General features: G+C 36.0%; 1 protein-coding gene across 1 annotated transcript in view; it reads left to right on the top strand.

Moving 5' to 3' along the window:
* LOC146589365 (adenylate cyclase type 2-like) overlaps positions 1 to 22,591 on the top strand; it is a gene marked incomplete at its 3' end in the record, with an annotated part of 166,108 nt that extends 143,517 nt beyond the window's left edge. Inside the window, exons 8-15 of the mRNA XM_085316348.1 lie at positions 2,581 to 2,739; positions 3,061 to 3,193; positions 3,473 to 3,649; positions 4,966 to 5,009; positions 7,681 to 7,761; positions 12,156 to 12,225; positions 15,501 to 15,598; positions 22,507 to 22,591. Of these exons, the coding sequence (XP_085172474.1) occupies positions 2,581 to 2,739; positions 3,061 to 3,193; positions 3,473 to 3,649; positions 4,966 to 5,009; positions 7,681 to 7,761; positions 12,156 to 12,225; positions 15,501 to 15,598; positions 22,507 to 22,591 (847 nt within the window). The remainder of the gene's footprint in view (positions 1 to 2,580; positions 2,740 to 3,060; positions 3,194 to 3,472; positions 3,650 to 4,965; positions 5,010 to 7,680; positions 7,762 to 12,155; positions 12,226 to 15,500; positions 15,599 to 22,506) is intronic.
* Between the last annotated feature and the right edge of the window lie 464 nt (positions 22,592 to 23,055).

Genomic DNA, 23,055 nt, shown 5'->3' with positions numbered 1-23,055 from the left:
TTCAGCCTGGAGAGGAGAGGGCTCGGGGGATCTCGTCAATGTGTATTAATATCTCAAGGGAGAGTGTAGAGAGGACGAGGCCAGACTCTTTTCATTGGTTCGTAGTGACAGGATGAGGGGCAACAGGCACAAACTGAAACACAGGAAGCTCTGTCTGAACATAAGGAARAAATTCTTTACTGTGAGAGTAGTTTAACACTGGTTGCCCAGGAAGGTTGTGGAGTCTCCATCCACGGAGATACTCAGTAGTTATCTGGGCAACCTGCTTTAGGTGACCCTGCGTGATCAGGGCAGTTGGATTATATGATCTGCAGAGGTCCTTTCAACCTCAATTGTTCTATGATTCTATGAAGGCTCACTAAAATGGGTTAAAGTGTRTCAGGCAGGATTGGGTGAGTCTTAGGTACATTAGTCCAGAATTACTAATGAGAAAAGCCCCAATAAGCAGAGTAGATGCTTTCCTAGTGACCTGAGCTCCTGCTTGTGCTTAGTTGAGCTGCTGCAAGCTAGCCAAGTTTGTGAAGAACATAGAATCCTTACAGATTCAAGTTTCAGGACCGATAGGAAAACTATGGTCTTCGTTTATATTTTAGCTGCCTAAGCAGGATGAATACATTGACTGTGCTGTGCTGAGGGAGACCAGAGAGACTGTGGGAGCAGGAAATGAAATAATAATGGGAAGCTTCAGGTATACTTGTATAGGTAATGTAGGTCCTATCAGGATATGATCGACTACATTCAGTGCCTGCACCATCAAGGAACTGGTGAGAGAGCCCATGAGAGAAGTAATAACCTACTTTGGTCCAGAGTAACGCAAACATCTGAAGCTTCAGTCCTGGAGCACATTCTGCTTGTGCCTTACCTTAACTGCGGAGTGCTTGTTATATGGCAGCCTTCATGCCTTCTTTTGCAGGACTGGCAGGGCAGCCTGTGGAAAAACACTCCTACAGGATATATATTCTTTTGCGCTTCAGTGTTTTGTAAAACACTCTATTCGAGGTGCTAAGCCTGTGTTTCATCGTATCCCTTGTGCAGAACAAGAAGGTGTTTGCCATTTGCTGACTGCCTACAAAGGTCATTTATGAGCGCTTCATTTGCAAGTGCATCAGCACTGCACAAAATGGCAAAGTGAGAAGAGATATCAATAAACACTTGATAGAGAGAGACTGAGGGAACTGAAAAGCTTCCTTTCTCCTCTCATTTTAATAAAACACAATTTAACAGAATACTTGCAGTCATGTTCCTGTTGTTTTCATTTTCCAGAAAAAGAGCACTTGAGAAATATTCCTTAATGATAGGATTTGCCCGATCAAATTAAACCTGTTAAATTCAATGTCTCCTTTTAAAGAAGAAGGGAAATAAGTCAGTTTAATCCTGTAATTCAGAAGGCACAGAGCTGATGCGTCTCATCATTGAGATTTAAGGTGCTGCTAGAACCATGTGGCTGACCCACATACAAGAACCATTTTGGGTTCTCACTCTGCATCAGTGCCCTGAATTTTCCCAAAATGAGTGTTTTCATGTTCCTTATTGCTAGCTAGGATTTGTTCCAAATAAACAGACTTAAGTACATAAATACAGTTGAGATACAGACGGTAATACATCTTCCTTGATGTAGTTCCTTAGTTCCTTAGAACTGTCTAAGCCCATAGACATCTGAATTATTTAGATAATTTTCTACTTATATAATTAGGTACCCCTATGGCATATATGTGAGCATGTTATGATTGTTTGACTTTAATTACCCACTTGTGACCCAGAAATGCCTGGTCTGGAGAGATTAGTGCCTATGTTATGTGTAGAGGTCTGCCAAAATCTGGTTGGGGTAAACAGATGTCTCAGCTCTGTCAAAAGTCATAGGAAGTTCAAAACTTACTTCACATGTGGTCTGGACAGTGAAGGAAGCTTCTCACCTTTTCCAAAATAATCTAGTGGGCAGAACACTGACCCAGTAGGTGGAAGGCTGCAGTTTCTATGTTCAACACACCCTCAAGGGAATTGACCCCATATCTCTGAAAAGTTTTYGAGCCATCAGATGGTAAGAAATCCTGAAAATTTCATCCTTCCTCCTGAAGCATAACCATGTGCAAGTGGGCATGTAAGAGTAATGGGACATGACAGATAAGAGATATATTAGAAAGCCTGTCTCCACCCTAGAGATTAGGGTCTTCAAATAGAAGGGAGCTTAACAGGAGTTCCAGCTCCCTGAAATATGTTGAACTGTTGCTGCATTAAAAAGCAAAATCAAACTCTACCTTTAGAACAAAATCACATTAAGTTCTACCATAAGACTGAATTTTCCCCTACATTATTCAGTTTTCCCAGATGTTTTCATATGAGTATAAAAGAAGAGACTTCAGTCATGGACTTGCAAATTAATATTTGCTGCAAACAGTTGCAAATATAGATAATAAAAAGGTAATATACAAAAAAAATCCTATCATAAAAAGAATGGAGCTAACGATGCTGAAAGAAATAAATAGTGTCCCCATTGTTGCTCTGAGTTTGACTGTTGGGTAAATTAAAAGCATACGAAGGCCCTACTACACATCCTAACACAGGTTTTCTTCTCAACTACAGGAAAGTGAGAGATGCCACTGGAGTTGATATCAATATGCGTGTGGGAGTGCACTCTGGGAATGTYCTCTGTGGTGTTATTGGGCTACAGAAGTGGCAGTATGATGTGTGGTCACATGATGTTACCTTGGCAAATCACATGGAAGCTGGCGGAGTCCCAGGGTAGGAGATTTTTCTCTTTGTTTTCATAGATTCTTATAATACAGAGACCATGTCTTGTATAGACACCATGTCTTCAGTCATCAACCTTTGTGAAGAAAACTGAACTAATTCTTAGTGTTAGCTTTTAAAAAAATGAATGTTCGGTATTTCCCATGATTTAAGGAGTATTTTCGTTGATGAATACCTTTAGTTTTGTGCCCRCTAGACCTTCTGAAAATGTGATTAAAGTCTGTAAATGAAATAAGCGATGTAAGAACTAGTAAAAAAGGCTTATCGGGTTCAAATGTGCTTTTGATCAGTTCTTTTAAAACATAATTTCAGACGCGTCCACATCACTTCAGTCACCTTGGCACATCTGAATGGTGCTTACAAAGTGGAAGATGGGGATGGAGATGTGAGGGACCCATATCTGAAAGAGCATAATGTTAAGACCTACTTTGTAATCAACCCTAAGGTTAGTAGGACTTGCATTTTGTGGCTATAGTTGTTTTTGGGCAGGACCACTAACCTCTTTGCTGAATAACTCATTACCGTAACATATTGACCAGGTGAGAAGAGCTATCACAGATGCCTATAAATACTTAATAGCAGCAGCAATACAATTTTTTTTTCCTGCTCTTCAGAAATAAGTCTCTGAAATGTCTTGAATGTCTAAGGTTCAGGATGATGCATTAGTGCTTGAGAAGGTAATGACCACTAGTACTGATATCACCTTTTATTCTCTTTCAAACAGGGGGAAAAGCGAAGTCCTCAACACCACATCAGACCTCGGCATACTCTTGATGGAGCCAAAATGAGAGCATCTGTCCGCATGACTCGGTACCTGGAATCCTGGGGAGCAGCCAAGCCATTTGCACACTTACACCACAGGGACAGCATGACCACTGAAAACGGCAAGATTAGCACAACAGTAGGGGCCTACTTATGTCATTTCATATAGTTTAGCAATATTTGAAAGGAAGAAGATGCACGCTGCTGAATACCTCATTATTTCTGATAGATGAAGATGGATGCATTTTACTGGACAAAAACCCAGTGAAGCAGCTAGGAGCTTTTCTATTAGTTTATGAGCCGTGGATTAGGCTCTAAGGAGTCATATCTCATGATGAGTGCATCTCTGAATCGCAAAAAGTCCCATACAAATGCTAAAAAGAAATATTTGGACCTCTGAGCTTGTGCCACAGTCCCAGCATGTAGTGTGGCTGCTGTGCACTGTGTGGAAACACATTTTGAACATAAAGCCAGAGTGGAAAACCCTTGGGAAAAGGCACTTTGGATAAGGAGAAATTCTCTGAGATTTAGTGGCTGGTCTAGCCACATACTGTAGTTTGAATGTGGCCACCTGAAGCAAAGGCTGTGAAGGGAGAATATTACTATGGCACCTAAAGTGGGCTTTATTAGAAGACTTCCCTGGGAACCAAATGCATAGTCGCTGTAACTGCTACCTTTTCAAGATGCACTACCCAGCGTCAGCTATAGCCGATGGTCTGAGTTTCACRGTGCTATAATGCAATATTATATCTTTTGCTCTGAACAGAAAGGATTCTTTTTTTAATTTTGCTAACACTATTTTATTACTGTCAGTAATATAATGTCAGTCCGCATAGCGTTATCTTCTACTTCTAAAAGGTGTAACATTTCATTTTCAACATCGGCATTCACTTCTGCACTTGTTATATAGGAGAATGTAGAATTTAACCATCTATGCCATCTTATCCAATAAACATAGTGCATCAAAATATGGATGTTTCGTGTTCATTACAGAAAGGATCCAGATATCACAGTTAATCACAAAATAAGAATGTTTGTGATGGCTGTTGCTCATCAAAAGAAAATAATGGTGATTGCCTATATTTGATTACTCAAGTCTGTTTTTCAAAAACACTTAATGCTACTTTTCTCCAAAGCTAGTGGGAGTTTGGGCTATTTTCCAACAACAATGACTTGGAAGCAATGACTCTCTAGTAGAGAAAAGCATTTTTGGATTCAGATGGTTTTAGGTGTAATTTAGTGTTTATAATGTCACTTCAATTTGTCTCCAGATCACTCCCTTTTCCATCTTCTGTTCCTAGATTTCTTTTTTAATAGAATTTTAATGTAATGTTAAAAGTACTTGTATTTGAAATTTTCTCCTTAATTGACCCTGTTTTTATCACTAGTTTTGAAGTGACTTAATCTTGTCAAGGTCTATTGTAACTGATATGAGATTTTGTTTTATTTTTTTAGGATGTTCCTATGGGACAATATCATTTTCAGCGTTGCAGAGAGAGGTAAATTCATTTGAAAAAAATATTTAGTCATATTAAGTGTATATAAATACATGTATATACGTATATTCAAATGCATTCATATATATGACGTGCTTTCAAATATTGGAACTCAGACTGTTTTTTCTGCTGATACTTCTATGTAAATAAAGTCTCTGAAAATAGATTTTTAAAACATGTTACTTATGAACTGTGAATACACTTTTCCTCCTAACAAATAGCATTATTCCAGAGCAGCATCAGTATGTTGATGGGCTTCTGTTTCTTTCTCTTTACTCTTTCAGTGTCTTTCAGTCTCTTTACTCTTTCAGCATGCAAATAAATGATGTACAAGGAAACTGAGAGGGGAGGCACAGGGGGGAAAAGGCAAATGGAAAAGATTTTTAATATTTGGTATTGTAACATATATGCTCATATACACAAAGAGATATTTATATATTTTGTTAATTACTTTGTATTTGCATTGTGTAGTAGTATTTCAGGGTCTGTAGTGTTTTGGAGTAGTAAATATTCAAAAAGTTCTTTCTGGTTCTCCAGCAGTGCTTCTGCCATACAAAATATTTGCAAAATCGCAATAACTTTAAGTTCTTATTTTCCTGCTTGTTATTTCAATTACTAAGGGCAACATGGTGAGAAATGGACATGGGGAGGAACTGATCACTTTCTTTAAAAATATCCAGAATTTTTATCTCAAGAAAAGAATGATTGCTGTTAAAAACAGAAGCCTAGCACTTTAAGAAAATCTCAAATGGTTACTTTTTATTTTAATGCACTTCAGATAATGTCTTTCTTGCAAGAACATAAKTCACATCACAAACACCATAAAACAGCTTGAAAGAACCCTTCAAATTTTGTACTTTTGTTCTCCCTCTGATTATGCAAGCTACTACTTCTGTCTATTCTGTGCCCATCTCTGCTCGATAAATGCCTTGTAGACAAAACACCAGTTCCTGGGAAGCTGTGCATTCACATAAAATATTGCTAGTTTATAGAAGATGAAGAGGTAATGACTGAATCACCATAATATTAACAAAGATTTTCTGGCTGTGAAACCAAGCATTTATGTTTGGAGTGTATGTTAAAGAACTTATTTCAGCCTTATAATAAAAAAGAAGAAGAAGAGRAAAAAAAGATCTTTGGCCTGTGGTGTTTTCAAATAATGCAATTCTTTAAGATACTCAGATGCTTGTGTTTTTCTGCTTCTAAATTCCACTCCAAAATAGATTTGAAAGGTGCAGATTTTAGCAGGTGTCTTGATACCGTGCTGTTGTTCTTCATGTTATGTAAGTAACTTCTGGAAACCATTAGTAGTCTTCTGTCTATACTGAGGCATGCAACTAAGATTTTAGATATGCTGGTTAGTCATTCCCAGAGGGAAGAGCTGAAATGATAATAAGCACTTTGAAAATCAGGTGTTTTGTTAGAACGTGAAAATGTGGGTTGTGAAGCCTAACTGTAGGCTTATGTTTGTGGCAGTCTTAACTCTTAACATAGTTGCATGATATTCTTATGTTGTTAGGGATCTGCCAATACGACTATGTATGATTAAATAATGTCTTCTTACACGTCTAGTTATTTTTCTTAGGTAGATTTTTCCATAYGTGAAAAATAAGTGGTAAACGTGTGTTTACATAAATTTTGTAGCATTGAATAAAGATGAAAACAGTTGGATTGTGTAAAGTTACTGTAAGTAAATTTGAAACCTGAAATAGGATATCAGTTTTGGGGAAATAACTCAAAATCTTAATGTAGAAGAAGAAGGATTGTATTACCATTGGCAGGTTTAATTTTGTAGATTAAGAAAATTTTGCTAATTGCAGAGTAATATTTCAGATGTGAATGTTGACTTCCAACCAAACATTGTTACTAAGTTAGCACTAGATTTAATTTTTCAAGGAAGAGAGTCATAATCTGTGGAAATATTTGAAATGCCAGTTTTAAGGTGAGCACAACTCCTGAAAGAACTGATGATGCTTGCAGCAGTGTGTGTTAGAAGAGACAAACTCATTCCTATGATCCTCAGTTGGATTCATGCTGGRCCCAGTGAACATAAAAGATCCTTTTTTCAATACAGTTTTTCATTACAGTTGTGTTATAAAAAGAGGAATATGACATATGTTTGCAACTAATTTAAAGCTTGGTGCTCTTGTTAAAAGTATTTCCAAGAAAGGAAGAGTTAGCAGCCTTTCTGTAGAGGAGCTTATTATGCATCAGCATACTGGCACATCACACAACTCTGTCAAACAATTTTTAAAAATAACTGAAAGAAACAGGAATATTTTAAGGATTTGAGCATATGCCATTTTTTCAGAAATTCATACCATTATGAATGACTTTGCTTAACCATAATTTCTCTAGAAATCTGTGTTTTTACAGGATGTTTACTTTTGTTTGTTTCTAAGTGCTTCCCAATAGTTAAGCCCTAGATTATACTTCTGTGTGTGTGTGTGTGGCAAAGTCTGTAGCTTATGCTGCTTTTGTTAAGAACTTTGTACAATGAGGCTCAGTGTGGCTGAAGCCTGTAGTTGCTGTTGCAGCATAAATGTTAAAACCTTGGTATTATCCTATCAGTTCTATGCCAGCTATTACCCCTTGTTTTCTAAAGTTGTTAAACTAAAAGTTTATTAACAATGTAATGATTTTCCAAAATAACTGCCTCCATTTTTCATTTCAGAACAAAATCACAGAAAAAAAGGTTTGAGGAGGAACTGAATGAGAGGATGATTCAGGCCATTGATGGAATCAATGCTCAAAAGTAGGTTTGCATCCTGGGTTGTCTCCCTCCTTCAGCATCCACATAAGTGTGTTTGCTATTTCTCCTTCTCATGTGCATCCACTGCATTGAAAACAGTGGCACTGCTGCCGGCACTGCTGTCTGCATCTCATGAAGATAGGCTGCAYGGTAACATTTTCTATTCTATGGGATAAGACCGTGTTTGTGAATCACACTGTGACAAAGGTTTTGGCTGTCCTTGAACTTCACAGCAAAGAAGTACTTGGCTCCGTAACTGCACACTCATAGCTGTAATGCAACAGAATTATCTCATCAGCCAGCAGAGAAATAAGAAATGCAGAAATATATCTGGCAAGGAAATCGAAGTGAGTTGAAAATTAACACTTCATGATTGTGACAGAAACATCTTAGAACTAGAAATTTTCCCTAGATGTACAGTTTGGGGAAGGCTCTTAGTGTAGGCCAARTTCGATGGCACATTGAAAGCATGAGAGGAGGCAGTGTGGTGTGTATTGCCTCTGTGTCCTAGGAGAAACTGGAGGCTGTGCAGATGGTCTCAGTCTGTTGGCAAATAGATAAAAATCAATAGCAGTCCAAAATAAGTGTTCAGGCTTCTCATATTTACCTGATGAAATCAGAGAATTGMCCTTTGAAAAATGTGGATAATAACTGTGATGAATTATATGTTCTTCCTCCAATTTCTGCTATGCAGAGTCTTACTTAGATAAGTATTATACCTAATTATTAAATACTCATTTATCACACTTGTTTTTGCATCTGATAATCCTATTAGAAAGTACTTGGTTTTAGGAAAATATTTTCGAGATTTTTAGAAAATAATGCTGATATTTTTAAGTCATAAAAAAGAATTCAATGAAAGGAAGTAAGTTATCTGATAAGCAAAAGCCTTTTCATTTTGCTAGACTTGCCAAAAACAGCTCTATACATTTTTGCAGTCTTTATTTGTTTTCAGGTACTCTTGCTATGATAAATGCTTTCTAAAACCAATAGTTCGATGTCAAAGATAAGGCACCTTGCATATAGGCATAAAGAATCCCTGCCCCATAAAGGGCAGAGAATCCCTGTCTTAACTTATTAGAGCATAAAATTCAGAGAAGATTGAGGATAAAAGAGATTTGTGTGATAAAGACATTGCTGCCAAAGTTTATGTGTGTTTTGTGAATTATGTGTGGGACAGAAGAAAGATAAGGAATGAATTCCTATGTTAGGGAAGCTGAATGCCGCCTTTGAAAACTAGATTCTCTGTCTATCTCTGTCTTGTTTTACTGAATGATTCACTTAAATCAGATTATTCAATTGTGGACCTGGGAGCAAATTTACAAAAGTGGTGATGCCCCAAACAGCAAATTAATTCAATAATGTTTTAATTACAGGAATGCTAAATACGCAGAAAAAATAGATAGAAGATGTCCTAAAGATGTCCTAAATTTGGGGCACAAAACTAATGATTTTTTATGTAGTTGCATCATTTTTTTCTATAYAGTTTTTCTATATAGTTTCTATATAGTTTTCAACTGTAAAATGAAAATAATACTATCAGCTAATCTAATGGAATGGTTGCAAAGCTAAATCTGTTACTTTTTGTGAATCATGAATCAAACTTTCAAGAAAACCTGTGAAGAAACTAGTACTTTTACTTTCTTTTTTTKTKTGTGTGTGTGTGTGTGTGTGTATTCTTTTCCCTTGACCATTGTRTTCCTGGCAGCAAAGCACTTGTCCTCCACAAGAGGGGATGAGTAGCCCTGGCCATGCACCCTGTGCCTTGGTGATTAGGGGATTTTTGTAGAAATGGACGGACTAGAATCTGCTGGATAATGTATACCCACAGACGGAGTTAAATTAAAGTTATCTGATAAGTTGGTTACTGTATTAGAGACACACTGTCTCTTTCATATTTTTTATCTAAGTCACTGCAGCTGCTATGTTCTATGCTGAATATCGGGCTGGATGTTCTCCATCAGACAAAGCCTATCTAGCCAAGTGCCCTGGGAATACAAGCAGAATTTAGTTGCCTGTCTGTGTTGTTCCCAGAATTGAAGAATTTAAGCAGAAATTTAATATTTAGCTTCCCAGATGGTATATTCCCACACCCTTGCAGATAATTCAGTAACTTTTAGACTAAGCAARAAGTTGTGCAGTGATTATGGATTTTTCTGTCCTTATCTCTGTGCCAAAAGTATGTATCTTTGTGCCCCTTCATCTGTGCTTGTTCTCCACTTCCATTTGTTTGTATGATACTTTCTCCCTCATCTCAGACCTATCAGCACCTACTTAATGCTTCCGTTTGCTCTCACTGCTTTCCCTGTCTTCTGGCTACTCCTTTCCCAACCTTTTTGCTTCATCCATTTTCCAGTCTCACAAAACCTCTCTGAGTTTTGCTTACCCTTCTGTGATGGAGGTCGTGTTTCTTCCTCTTTCTTCATTGTGCCTGGAGATTCGGCTACAGAAAGGTTCTGGCAGTACAGATTTGCGATGTCTTTTGCTTTATTTCTGGTGCTGGCAATCAAGACAGCTGACAGCAGCAGTTGTATGGAAGCTGAGCATGCAGCCTCCTCATTCCCTTCAGAAACTGTGTATGTAAAGTCTAGTTGGAAAACAGGAATTTATGAAAAAGCAGAAAATGTTTGCTGAAAGTGAGATATTCTGAAAACATCTGTATGGAAGTGAGACATCTCTGCTGAGTGTTTGTGAAACWGAGATTTTCCAAACCCAGGCTTAGTCAAAAGTTAGCCTTTTCTCACAAAAGAAACAAACGATGGATCTGTGAACCCAGAACAATCAACAAATCAAAACTGCAGGGCAAAAATATGGAGTTACTACAGCTTTCTTGAAATTTTTACAACTACCTTAATAAGGATGGTACCAGTATCATTTTAACAATCTTCTTAGTAGCACTAAAAGTTCCTGAAAATATGAGCTAGTAATGAGAAGTACAGAGCCTTTACTGTAAGTGGCATTCATGACTTCACATGTGAACAAATGTCTACAGGCCAAATTTGGCCTTTAGAAGTAGCTCTGCACACAAAGCCACCATGCTCCATGGACCCCACTATCAAACCTTTTTCTTCTCAGACTCTCCTAACTACGATCAGATGCAGATGTGAGCTGTTTCACCTCCAACTGAAAAATATATTTTTGAATTAAACATCCCTAGGGCTGAATATATTTTCAGCCCCTTTTGAAAATGAAATGGATAAATTGAGGCAGCAGTGCACAGGAAGAGGGGCAGTCTTCCTGGAAAGAAAACAATTATTTTATGTTTCACAAATCAAAGCTAACATCTCACACGCCATTTTGCCCATTCCTGTTCTCCTAAGTTCTTAATTTAGGATTTTTTTTTCTCATATTGTGGTTCATTATTGCTACCAATTTACACTTCTCTATCAATGGAGACTTTCCTTTTTGCTTAGAAAGCATGTTAGGTACAGTACTAGCTTAGCCTAATTTAGAGTTATAACTGGAAAGGCTGCAAAAAACATCTCAAACCCTGCTATTAGTGTTCAAGCTCAGAAATTGCATGTTATCAGAAAGAGGCTGCTTATATGTTCTGTTTTTTTTTTTAATTTCTCTAGTCTCCTTCAAGTTCAAGCCACCTAACCCCTGCAATTTAAACAGTCTGATTCTTTTCAAGTGTCCATTAAAATAGATGTAAACTTTCATATTAGAACATTTATTTTCACAAAAAAGGTGTTATATCAAGATTTTGTCAAGATTCATTTTAAAATAGACATTATTTCACTGCAACTATTTATTCTATTTTGCATTTCTCATCTTTAAGCGGAGAAGAGATCTTTATAATCAGTAAAAAGATCAAAATCTACAGCTAGAGGACAGGATCACAGTCAGGAAACTAATTTAGCTCAAAGACAGAACCACTCCATGTTTTTAATTATATTTTTTTATACTGATTCAGAATACGATAGGAGTCCATAAAGTCTAATTTACCTGTCATTCTTGTATATTGTGACAATGTGCTTTATAAAGATATCTTATGAAGGACTGTCCTTTTCTCAGGTTCTCTTCTGTGCACTTGATAGTTTTTGGTAGTTTTGACAGGTTTGACAGGTTTTGGACACAAGTGGAATGTCCATGTCAGCAGTACATTATATAAATCTCTCCATTGATTGTCCTAGTGAATAGTTCACATAAAAATGGATCATCTGAGCTTTTCTTTTATATATTTATATATTATCAATAGAAGACAAAAGGAAGTTGGGAGTTGTCAGATCCTGTTTTATTGTCAGCATGATTCATCATATGTGTTGGAATACACATATTCAATAATATTTTCTTATTCTACTGTTTTTCAGTAATATAAATTCTGTAATTCAGGAATGTAAGTATAATTCTTGTGTCAGTTATAAAATTCTATGATATTTCTTCTTCCTTTCTAGGCAGTGGCTTAAATCTGAAGACATTCAAAGAATATCACTTCTKTTCTATAACAAAACTCTGGAAAAAGAGGTAAGTTATTTTCAGTGGAAGTTCATGGTTGCTTCCTGCACTGCCTCATCCTAAGGGAGGCCTGTATCCCATGCATTTGTAACATAGAGCCTTGGCCTCAACACCTGCCTTGCAGTTCTTCGAAAGGTTACAATAATATTTTAGCTCATTTGTGAAAGAAAAGTCATGAGTAAAAGGTTTGAGACCCCTTTCCCCTTTCCAGGGCAATTTTGGAAGTGCTCTACAATTCACTTGAATTTCTTGAAATTTTCAGAAGTGGAGGGCAGGTGTGACAGTGAGATTTGCTGTAACAGGAGCAATGGATACACAGGTCCATCACCTACAACCTCAAAGGACATTTACTTAAGTCTACTGTTTCTGTTTTTTCTTTTCTTTTGGCACGTCTCAAAGACTCCACCTGTTGTAGTCTTGTAATGATTTCAGTTGCTCATTAGTTTTCTCTGTAGGAGATTGACACTCAGAATCATTCCAAGGACATAGTACTGTAAATATTATTGAAAAAAAAAAGAAAAAAAAAACAGCTGCCTTGGATGCAACACACTAACTGTTCTTATGACATATATGTTTGATAAATATGTTTGATACTTGTATGTGCAGACAGGGTAAATGGTAGTGTTTGCAGTGCTTGGAGTAATGATCAGAATGAAAGATTCCTCCTTTTTAAGTGTTTGCCTTAACCACTAGCCTAGGAAGTTAGGCCTTTTCTTTTCATTCTTCAAAGGCTTTTTGGATCTTGAGTGTGTTTTTAGACATCACAAAGCTTCATCAGGAAGACTGCCTCTTCTCCATTAGCACAGGATAGTCGATAGCTGGAAAGTTAAGGTGCCCTTCAGGAGAGCAGGAGATAGGTTTGTCTCCAGCTGGCTGTACAAATGAATGAACTTAATGAGAATAGGAGTAGAGGAAGCATTACCACACTCTTTTTCTACTGTCCTATTTTTTAAAAAGGGGAGGAGATTGAGCGTTTTCTGAAGGAAATGACTTAGAGACCTAGTTCTTCAATAGTTTTCAGAACAGTGAATCTGGAGAGGACTGCAGGTGCCTTCCTGTAGTTCAAACACGCACTAGGCCCCAGGAAGAGAGGAAATGCAGGATTTGTTCTTATCGTCTACTTTTCTTATTGGCTGATTGAATCTAGCTTGCTGGATTGCTGCTTCTAGTATTACATGTGTGGTTGATCCCTTTATGGCCTGAGAACAATGTTTTTGGGGGAGAGGAACTATTCTTTGCTTTTGCASAAGGACAGAGGCAATATCTGGGTCCACACTGCTCATGGAACTGATGCAGAGGATTAACCCTATCTAAAGCAATCTGGCTGGGTTCATAATACATATCATAAGTTTAAGTATCCTGTAGGCCCCACATGGTGCTCCRAGACATAATTAATAATTTCTACAGATGTCTTGCGGTTCAAAGCATCTGAAATCACCTTCAGGTGCTCTCACAGCTCAGCTGAATGGTSGTGTTGTAGGAAGGAGAGAGCTAAAGGAAAATGTTGTATGCTCTTCAAGTGTCAAGGCTTGTGGAGACTGTGTAGAGGTGACATAAGAGAAAAGAAACTAGATCTGGCATGGATCTGTACTGTTTATGGAGTGCACTGCCTGGAGCAAATGGACCCCAGGAACACAAGCAGATTTTAATTAAGAGTACTAATTGATTAACTCTAAAAGAGAACTTGGGAGCAAACTGTCACATCTGGACAGTTACCAYCACACTTTGGACTTGGGAGAAAATCAGGGAGCGGAGGTATTTAGCTGTGTAGATGTGCCCTGTAGGAGTCTGGTCTCTTTTAGACTGCAGCGTGCTAGCATGGCAAAGAACTAATTGTTCTATTCAGATCTGGCTTTTTAATGCCTTTCTTCTCTTCCTTTTGTTGACTCACCAGTCCAGTGTTGACTTAAAAGAACTCAGTGGGAAGCTTGACTTTGATTTAAACAGGAGCTTTTCAGGCCTTACAGGACCTGAAAGTAAAGCAAGGTAATAAAATAAAAAAAATATTTAAMTTAAGAGGTGAGTTGCATGGCTTCATTAGGAGCTGTCTAGAGAAGTGTGGAGCACACAGAAATGAATTCACCAGTTGGTCAGAATTTTTTGAGATTTTTGACAGCAGATGAAAGTCCAAAACTRTTGAATAAGACCATTTAGATACAACACACTTACTCAATAGCTAGAACAAAAGAAAAACTTGCTGTAGAAATAYACATCAAGCACAGACATATGTGCCTTGGAATTCATGTATATGTCAAGAATTGCTTTTGAATTATCACAGATTTCAGAAGTGAAAAAAGGCTACTGGGTGCTAAGTTTTATTCAGCCGTGTTYATGTAAAGTTTTGTGCACCAGTTTCAAGGGCCGAACTTGGCACTGAATACAAAGACACAGCTGTGAGTTTTCCATTAGAAAGCACAGCTCATGCACTTCCCATTTATGAGGTTTGCATATTAAGCACTTCATGAAAATATTCTTTGCTACATTTTCCTTTAATAAACTCTTACCCTATGAAAAATGTCAATACTTAGGTTATTTCCTTTTGAATACTTGACTAGTTTCAATCTGGATATATTTACTTCAAATAACAGAGTGATTCTTATAATAAATAACTCATTACTCAATTCTTATCTTTTCRTATAGGCTAATTAGAGATTTATATGTAGAATTTTTGTCTTGAAAAATATTGGGCAAATTGACTCTCTCCTAAGAATATCAACCGTCTACTAATACCAGTGGACATATAAGGCCTTTTAAAAGAGACATAAAGTATTTTAATTGAAGTAATACTATAATCTTAATTAATATAGGTGTTATTATTAGCTAGCCTCTCGGAAATAGTATACATATACTTGCTTGTTCAGTCCACTAAATTTTTATTCTTAATTGAAAATTAGATGTGGAAAATTAATTACTTAGAAACTTGGAGTCAGCCAAGGATTATCAGCCATTCTTGAAAATGGAAAAATATWTTTTATTGGCTGTCACTGTATTTTTTCAATTAAACTTCTTATGATGAATTTGGGATAATCCTGTATCAGGTGCTRTAGATATCCATTTCACCTGGCTATGTGTGCTTTTCACTTCGAGGAGCGAAAGGATTCAATATGATGCCTGATCATCCCTGGCTCCATGTGGGCTGATAGGAAAGTTACTGAACAACAAGAAATTCACTGTTGCTAAAGACTGCTTATACAAATCTGCTTTTTTGATCTGGAATTTCAGTTAAGTGATATTTTGTCTGTTTTAGCAACTCTATTTTTAACATGTACACATTCTTTTTCTAGTATCGAGCAACTACTCTGCCTGCATTTAAGTATTATGTGACTTGTGCCTGTCTCATATTCTTCTGCATTTTTGTCGTGCAGATTCTGGTATTGCCGAAGTAAGTGGTATTTAATGGTYCTAATATTTACTCATGCCTATGTATGTTTGCTCATATATTTAAAAATTAATAATATATAAGTTAAAAATTCATGAATGTCAGATTACAAATGTTAATTCGTATAAATGGAATTGAAAAGATAAGAACGAGAATATCAGCTTACTTTCAAAGTTATGCTTGTTTCTAAATTTAAATGTTATTATAGCTTTTTGTCCAGATGTTAGTATCAATTCTTGATTGCCTTTAGTTTTTCTCTTTGCATTTAAAAATGCAGGACAAGGACAGGAATGAAATCCATATATGCAGAAAGAGTAATACTTGCTGTAAGTTTCTGTGACTAAGATTACACAAAATACAGGGACAATTGGATGTGAAAGWGGGACAAAATGGATTGCAGAATCGATACTGTGATTAATGAAATGTATTTAACATAGATTATTGTGCTAGCACTGTTCTATCCTGCATACCAACAGAGAATAACTAAATAWAAAGTAAATTTTTTTTCTTTATAAAATTATTTTTAAAATAATACAATCAACATGCTGGAATAGTTATTGATATCAGAATTTATTTATGTGAGATTGTGGGAAAAATTGTAAGCTGATTTTTATTTGTTTGTACAACTTAGCTATCTTACCATCTCTGCATATCCTAGAAAGGCCAAAAAAATTGGGGATAGTTTGGAATCCATTTTAACAGGGGAAAAAAAAAAAAAACTATTTCATTAGCCTACTTCAAATGGAATATTGGTGTTGGGTATTTATCTAGTGGAAAATTGATATTGATTTCATAATGCTTGTTTCCAAAGACAACATTTTATATTTTCTGATTATAATATTTCTGTAGTCACAGTCTTTTCCTTTGCAGTGCTTTTGGGAACTATATTTTTAACCTCAGTTGTTTGATTGGTTTGGTGTTGAAGTATTGACTCTCACTTGAATTCAAGGCCAGAAGGAACTGTTATTTCATTATAAATTGACTTTACATATTGCAGACATGTTTTATAACATATATAAAGTGTTATGGACACTATAACACCTTATATATCTATATATACAGTATATATATATCTACTCAGATATGAAAGTGTTTCCTTTGCAGAGTGTTCCCTGACTAGTTGCCAATCCTGAAACGCARTCTATAAAGGGGGACACTTACATGAGTTCAGCACTATCATATCCTGACTCTAGGATTTACCACTGCAAAATAAGAATTTAAAGTTGGTTTTATTGTCATTTTACACAGTGATTTCTTTTGTCATTTTGCACAGTGGATATATATTTTATAAACTCACAGTGTATTTTGATTAGTACAGGAATTAACTTGAGGAAATTCTTTATTTGTGACATACCAAAAAATAAACTTGGATCTGACGAGTCCTTTCTAGCTTTTGATTTATGAATCTGCTTTTATCCACTCTATAAATGACATAACAATTTCTCATTTGATTTCCATAGTGAAAACGTYTTTTTAGTCTAATTTATAGCTTTATTTCATAGCCTTGTTTCATTTATTCATAGAAGTAGAAAGATGCTCATTTTGCTTTATCCTTATTATATCTCTTAAATAAAATGTGTGGTTCAATAAAATTTATCAGGTAGTTGAAATTAATGAACTCTAAGGAGCTGTATTCAGCTATGGAAAGTGTCCTCCAACCTGCAAAGGCTAGTATTATATGATCTTCTCTTAGAAACATCAGAACGAAACATACACATAATTTCTCATTTTCATTACCAAAATTGAAAGTCTGGTCCTTTTATAGGGTTGCGTATTAAACTATAAATGCAAGAGTATAAAATCAGATATTAGCTAAATTAATAGTTTTCAGCTTCAAAGGATCTGTGAATTAAGAGATGCAAAAACAGAAGAAAAACAAGGAGTCTGCATCTCTGATGGAAAAATGTTGGGGGTCCACAAATCCAGAAACAGTTCAAAATCATTGCTGTACATAAATGCTTTCCTTGGGAAGCAAAATTATCTTCAATATGTAATGGTTGTGCACRTGTTGCTTGTTGGAGTGTACTTATTCATTGTCTTTTAGAAAACATTTCATATTGTAACAAAAAGACAGTATAAACTCATTGGTGTTTTTCCTACTTTCAACTTGTATTTTAAAGATCCTATAAAAAACAAAGTTTTGGTTTTAATATTTTATTTGTAATATTTTTATTGTGTATACATTATTGCACATATATAAATGAAGAAGGCACTAGCTACTTATCTGTAATTATGATATAATATTAATGGCAAAGGAAAAGGCTAGGCTGTTAGCAGCTCTTGTTGACAATTTCAGTTTTGCGCCCACTTAAAAGGTTGCATGTAGTCTTCACAAATATAACTTAAAGTGAATCCAGTGCTACAAATGTTATTTCTTCTAGCAAAAACCAAAACTCCATGGTTTAAAAGACTATCTGGGCCTTTTTTTTTTTTAATCTAAAAATCCTACAGTACTTTAAAATGATGATGTAATGAGGATAGAGAGAAACTACATCTGTCAGTGGTTTTATTGATTCAGTATTCCATTAGTCTGGTTTTGCAGCAGTATACTAGCATTGATTTCTCTGCTGTTGCACCACCTGCTACTTTAAAGTAAATTTGGGGATATTTGGTGAGTAACATCCAGAAGGCTGCAAGTATGTGAAAAAAGAAATATTTCCAACATCATGAGACACATATTTCAAGGCTGCTATTGATGTTTTATTTTTCCTTGGGTAGATAAAGCGACATGGGGAGTTCATATTATAAACTGACTTCTCATGCAAAGGAGTAAATATAAATGCAATCAAGTAAACAGTAGCTTGGAGTGAGAGATGTTGCGAGGAGTAGGTCTGTATCTTAACACTAAAATGCCAGCAAATCTCAGTCATTACATTTCCTTCTTGGTGCTTCTTAGCCTTATTGGCTTACTAGAAATATCACTGMAAATTCACAGCAATCTCACCTGTATGTAGTTTGATTAAAATATTTTTTGAAACACATTCTGCTAAATAGCTGCGAATATATTCACATTGACCAGGAGATCCTCCCTGTGCTGCTTCAGAGAGGAATTGGTAGGGACTGCATTTAAGGTTCTTCCATAGGCTTTGCTCTYGGAGGTTGCTATGTTAAAGAAATTACATCTCTCTGTCCTAAGTCATGCTAACTAGTTCTACCTATTGAAGATGTTCAGGAGTCATTAACATGCTATGTGTAGTCAGGCACAGCAGAATTTCTTCATGAGAGAGGTGGTACCTAGGAACTTTGTCTGAAAGWGGACATGTAAAATRTGGAAAATAAACAAAGAAGATCACCCTTCCTAGCTATTTTTCTTTTGCATCTGATTAAATAAGTAAATAAATAAAYACTCACAGATATACTCATATATGATATATAATAATACTCACATGATTTTTCTCAACAATGRAAGTGCCATACAGTTAGTCGTCATACTCACTGAATACTCTGGAGGCTTAGCGAAAGCATCATCCAGGTCAAGAAAAGTATAGCTACTGTTAAATACCCCMAAAATCTAAATCCAGTATTGTCATGTATATATTTTTTCCCTTAACAGAATTTGCAATCAAACTGTTAAAAACATGAATATCAATTTYCTAGCAAGAAAAAGAAATATACTATGTCCTATTATGGGAAGTGTACCATAAGTTACTTACTATCCTAGAAGTTACATRAGTGTAGGAAGAATATCTTCTGTTTTCCATCTTTTAGCACCTTTAAATGCACAGGGAAGCATTATTTCTGCAGTAAAAATGTTACCAACAAGAGCTTAAGTATATGTAGAAACAAATTTTTTCAGCTCTCATGCCACCTCATAAAAATTAATTATTGAAAATTGAATTTTCCTGGTGGAAGTAGAGTACTATAAGAAGGCTATCCAAGACCGTAAGTTAGTTATACTTGCAAGTATTGGAAACCTGGGAATTTGTCATATCCTATCTTCAGTTGCAAGCTCTGTCCCTCTGCAGGTTAGTGCTAGGGCTTTCCCCAAAAAGGTTCTCTGTGGGGCACCAAAGGGAGCTTTCAGAAACCAGGGCTTCCCTAGAAGCGTAGGAGGAGGCCGGTTAAACAGAATCTTACCTGACTCCTGAGGTGCTAAGCACTCTTTTCACAGGATGGTTTTCCTGAACTTGTCAAAAAGAATTTTACAAATGCAGTACGTCCGATGGCTCTGTCCAGTAGAGGCAGGATCAGTGTACTCTAAAGTGCTGTGCCATTACTAAGCACTCACAGTCTACCAGTGTTGGGCTTTTTCTGCAGTCATTGCCTCAAGCGAGGCTTGTTTACCCTGGCAGTTAATTTTCAGTGTTTTGCTTCCCGTTTTGGTTCCTTCCTCTCACTTCTTTCCTTCCAGGAGCAACATGAAACTTTACCAGTTTAACACAACTGAAACCAAAGACCTACTCTCTCCCCAGAAAAGAGGTGGTGGTGGTAGCAGGGAAATGAAAAGATTGTTTTTTTTTTCCTGTAATCACCACTCAACTCTGTTTGTTAAGATACCATTGTCCTTTCCTTTGTCCTCAATACTTTTCCCTTTATCTAAACACTCAAAATCTTGATGTTGTTCACTTTAGTTGTAATTCTTTTTTCTGCCATCCTTGATGCCACTGCTGATCTGTGGCAATCCATAAAAAATAAAGATTTTTTTCTGCTGGTTGCTTCACCTGCGTGATCTTATCCTCTTTGTATAAGCTCTCTTCGCTCAGTGCTTTCACTTCATTTCTCTTACTCTCCAGTTTCTCTCACAAAGATCTTCCTGTCTTCTTGCACAAAGATGCTCTCCAAACTCGACCCAAAAGGCCATTCTTGTGGTGAAACATTTCTTGTGTTGAACAGGTTTCTTTTCTGTATCGAATCTATCCCTAAGAGTATAACAGTAATTTGAAATGCAGGAATGATTACTTGAGTCTTACTGAAGGACATTTATGATTGGAAGTGTCCACATGTGTGTAAAAAATGTGCATGCTAATTATATTCCTTATCTCTCACTCTTCTGTCATTTACTAGATGGTAAATTCTTAAGGGTAGAAACTGTACTTTTACATGCTAATATACTGCTTAATGTCTTGGTAGCAAGAAGGATTTCTTGGAGAACATATATTCAACAGCAGTAATAATTTTCAAAAAAATTGTAGAGGAAGTACTGTTTCAAGACGAATATATGTGGGAATTGCCAGGTGTTTGTTTTTCATCCAYGAAGGAAGGTTCTCTGGATGATTGCTCTCCAAAATGCTTTTAATGGCAGCAGGATGGCATCAAATTGGTTTATGAAGTTAATGTTTTTTTGTTCTTTCCTGAAAGTGGCTTCTGTAACACTGTTGTTAAAACAGATCACAATATTTTCCAATGTTTGTACATAATCTATGGAAATGGATCCAACTTCTACTCTTAATCTTTACTAGTATAATTCCTAAAACATGTATATTTAAATTCAAATGGGATTCAAATAGAGCAGACATATGCTTTTATTAAAAATATATTTTAATTCTGATTCATATGTTCATGGAGGAGCTAACTTAAAACATAACATTTATTATGGTTTTGTGGAAAAAAATAGAGATATAAAGCTTTTTCCAAAAACTRCATTCCAGTATCTCCAGCAGATCATGTTTGCTAAAGTAATATATTTGCTGGCACCCAAAGGAGTTGAGACATACTTTCAAATTCTGCAGTTCTGTCAAATCTATAGTTAACATGGGAAACAGATGCTCAGGTGAGGGACTTGATGACTGCCTCTGGTTCTATTGCTTACACAGCGCAGCAGATGCAGAGCTACTGATCCCCTCTTGACATTCATTACACAGCATTAGGTCCCCCGCTTTCTCCCTGGGCAGTCGTGCCACATAGCTCACATATGCCTTGTGGAGCAATTGCCATTTACTGCAGTGTTCATATGGAGAGATTTCCATTGTATTTAGAGAATTAATACATGGGTAGGTTGTTTTCAGCATCCCTATCTCTGCTTACTGAGAAGCCAGAGATGCTGTTTTGGCTAGAGTTTCCTATTTGTATCACACAAGAAAAAAATTAAGTTAGAATGCAGAGCTGAGCGAGGATGAATTCAGGAACATTATAGCTTTCTCTTAACTATTTTTTTTCATAAAGTTTTGTTGTTGGTAGTAGTGTTCTATACTCTTCATGGTGTTTAGTCTTCTTTCCTATCGTGCTTCCTGTCCTCTGATAGGTCAGAGTCTGCTGACCAGCTAGAAAAATTTTATACAAAAGGAGATCACGAAGGTGTTGAATCCCTACCTGTTCATGAGAGAGCAGTCCTTAAATTTGAGTCCTTGCTGAAGAAGAGACTTCAGCATTGCAGATATCTCAGGTTCCAGCTGTGAGACACATACAACCGGACGTTGTTGTCCCAGCACTATTAATTTCCCAACTTTTATGGGCAATACACACTGCTACAACAAGTTAATGCTTAAGTCATGAAATCAACAGCAAAAAGGTAGCAATAAGATTCTTTTTCAATACAGGTTTTCTAAAGTCAAAAAAGCCGTTGCTGCTTTTAATGCATTCTATCTATTTAAATGACTTGTATAGAAATTAATATCTGCCCATGCCCATGCCCAAAAAATAATTTTGCAAAATGGGAAGTAAAGCCTATTCAAGCATTCCTGAGATTAAAATTATATTTTTATATGCATATATATATATATATATATATGTAAGTATGTATGTATGTATATTTAATGAACTTTTCTTAATAGCTCTGTTTCTATATGCAAGAGATTAGAAAATCAAAATGGCAGGGAAAAGGCCTGTCATTCCAGTAAGAGTTGAATTTGTTTTTCTGTGGTTTTGATGATTGTAAATTGTAGCTTACACGTGGTTATTTTTCATAACATTGTCAATATTATATACAAATAAATCTTGCTACAAATGAATATATGCTTTCTTATTTCTTGTAGAACATCAATTCTTGGAATTTCATTTGGGGCAGCATTCCTCTTGCTTKCCTTCATCCTTTTTATCTGCTTTGCTGGACAGCTTCTGGTAAGTATTCAAATAAATCTCAGTTGTCTTTTCTAAATTTTCTGCTGTTGAGCTTATAGGAGGTGGCACATCTGCTTAAATTTTATGTATATTACTTTAATTTTACTGTATATTTGGGRGTTTAAAGTATTGTATAAGACTTTTCTGAGATTAAAGACTATTTCAAAAAACAAATTTAATTTTATATGTAAAAGTTTTAYAGTAAAATATTAATGTCAATGAATGGTCCAGGTGTCCTAATAATATGCTGAATTTGAGAATTTCATTTAATTCAAGATCTGAGCAAACCTTTTAGCATTTCATGATATAAATAGCAAGTATTAATATCCTTCATATCTTTCTCAAACAGATACAAAGTATCTTAATCTAGACTAATGTTGTCCCAAAATCTGGGTTCTGTTACCCGGTGTGCAAGCAACCAATAGATACACAGGGTCGAGATATTTGTTTATTTCATTTCTGCG

Source organism: Rhea americana, unplaced genomic scaffold (genome assembly GCF_003343005.1).
Source record: "Rhea americana isolate MKP2758 unplaced genomic scaffold, rheAme1 scaffold_463, whole genome shotgun sequence".
In the NCBI taxonomy this organism is placed as follows: Eukaryota; Metazoa; Chordata; class Aves; order Rheiformes; family Rheidae; genus Rhea; species Rhea americana.
Note: the sequence above shows the minus strand (reverse complement) of the source record. Positions and strands in the feature narration are given on the sequence as shown.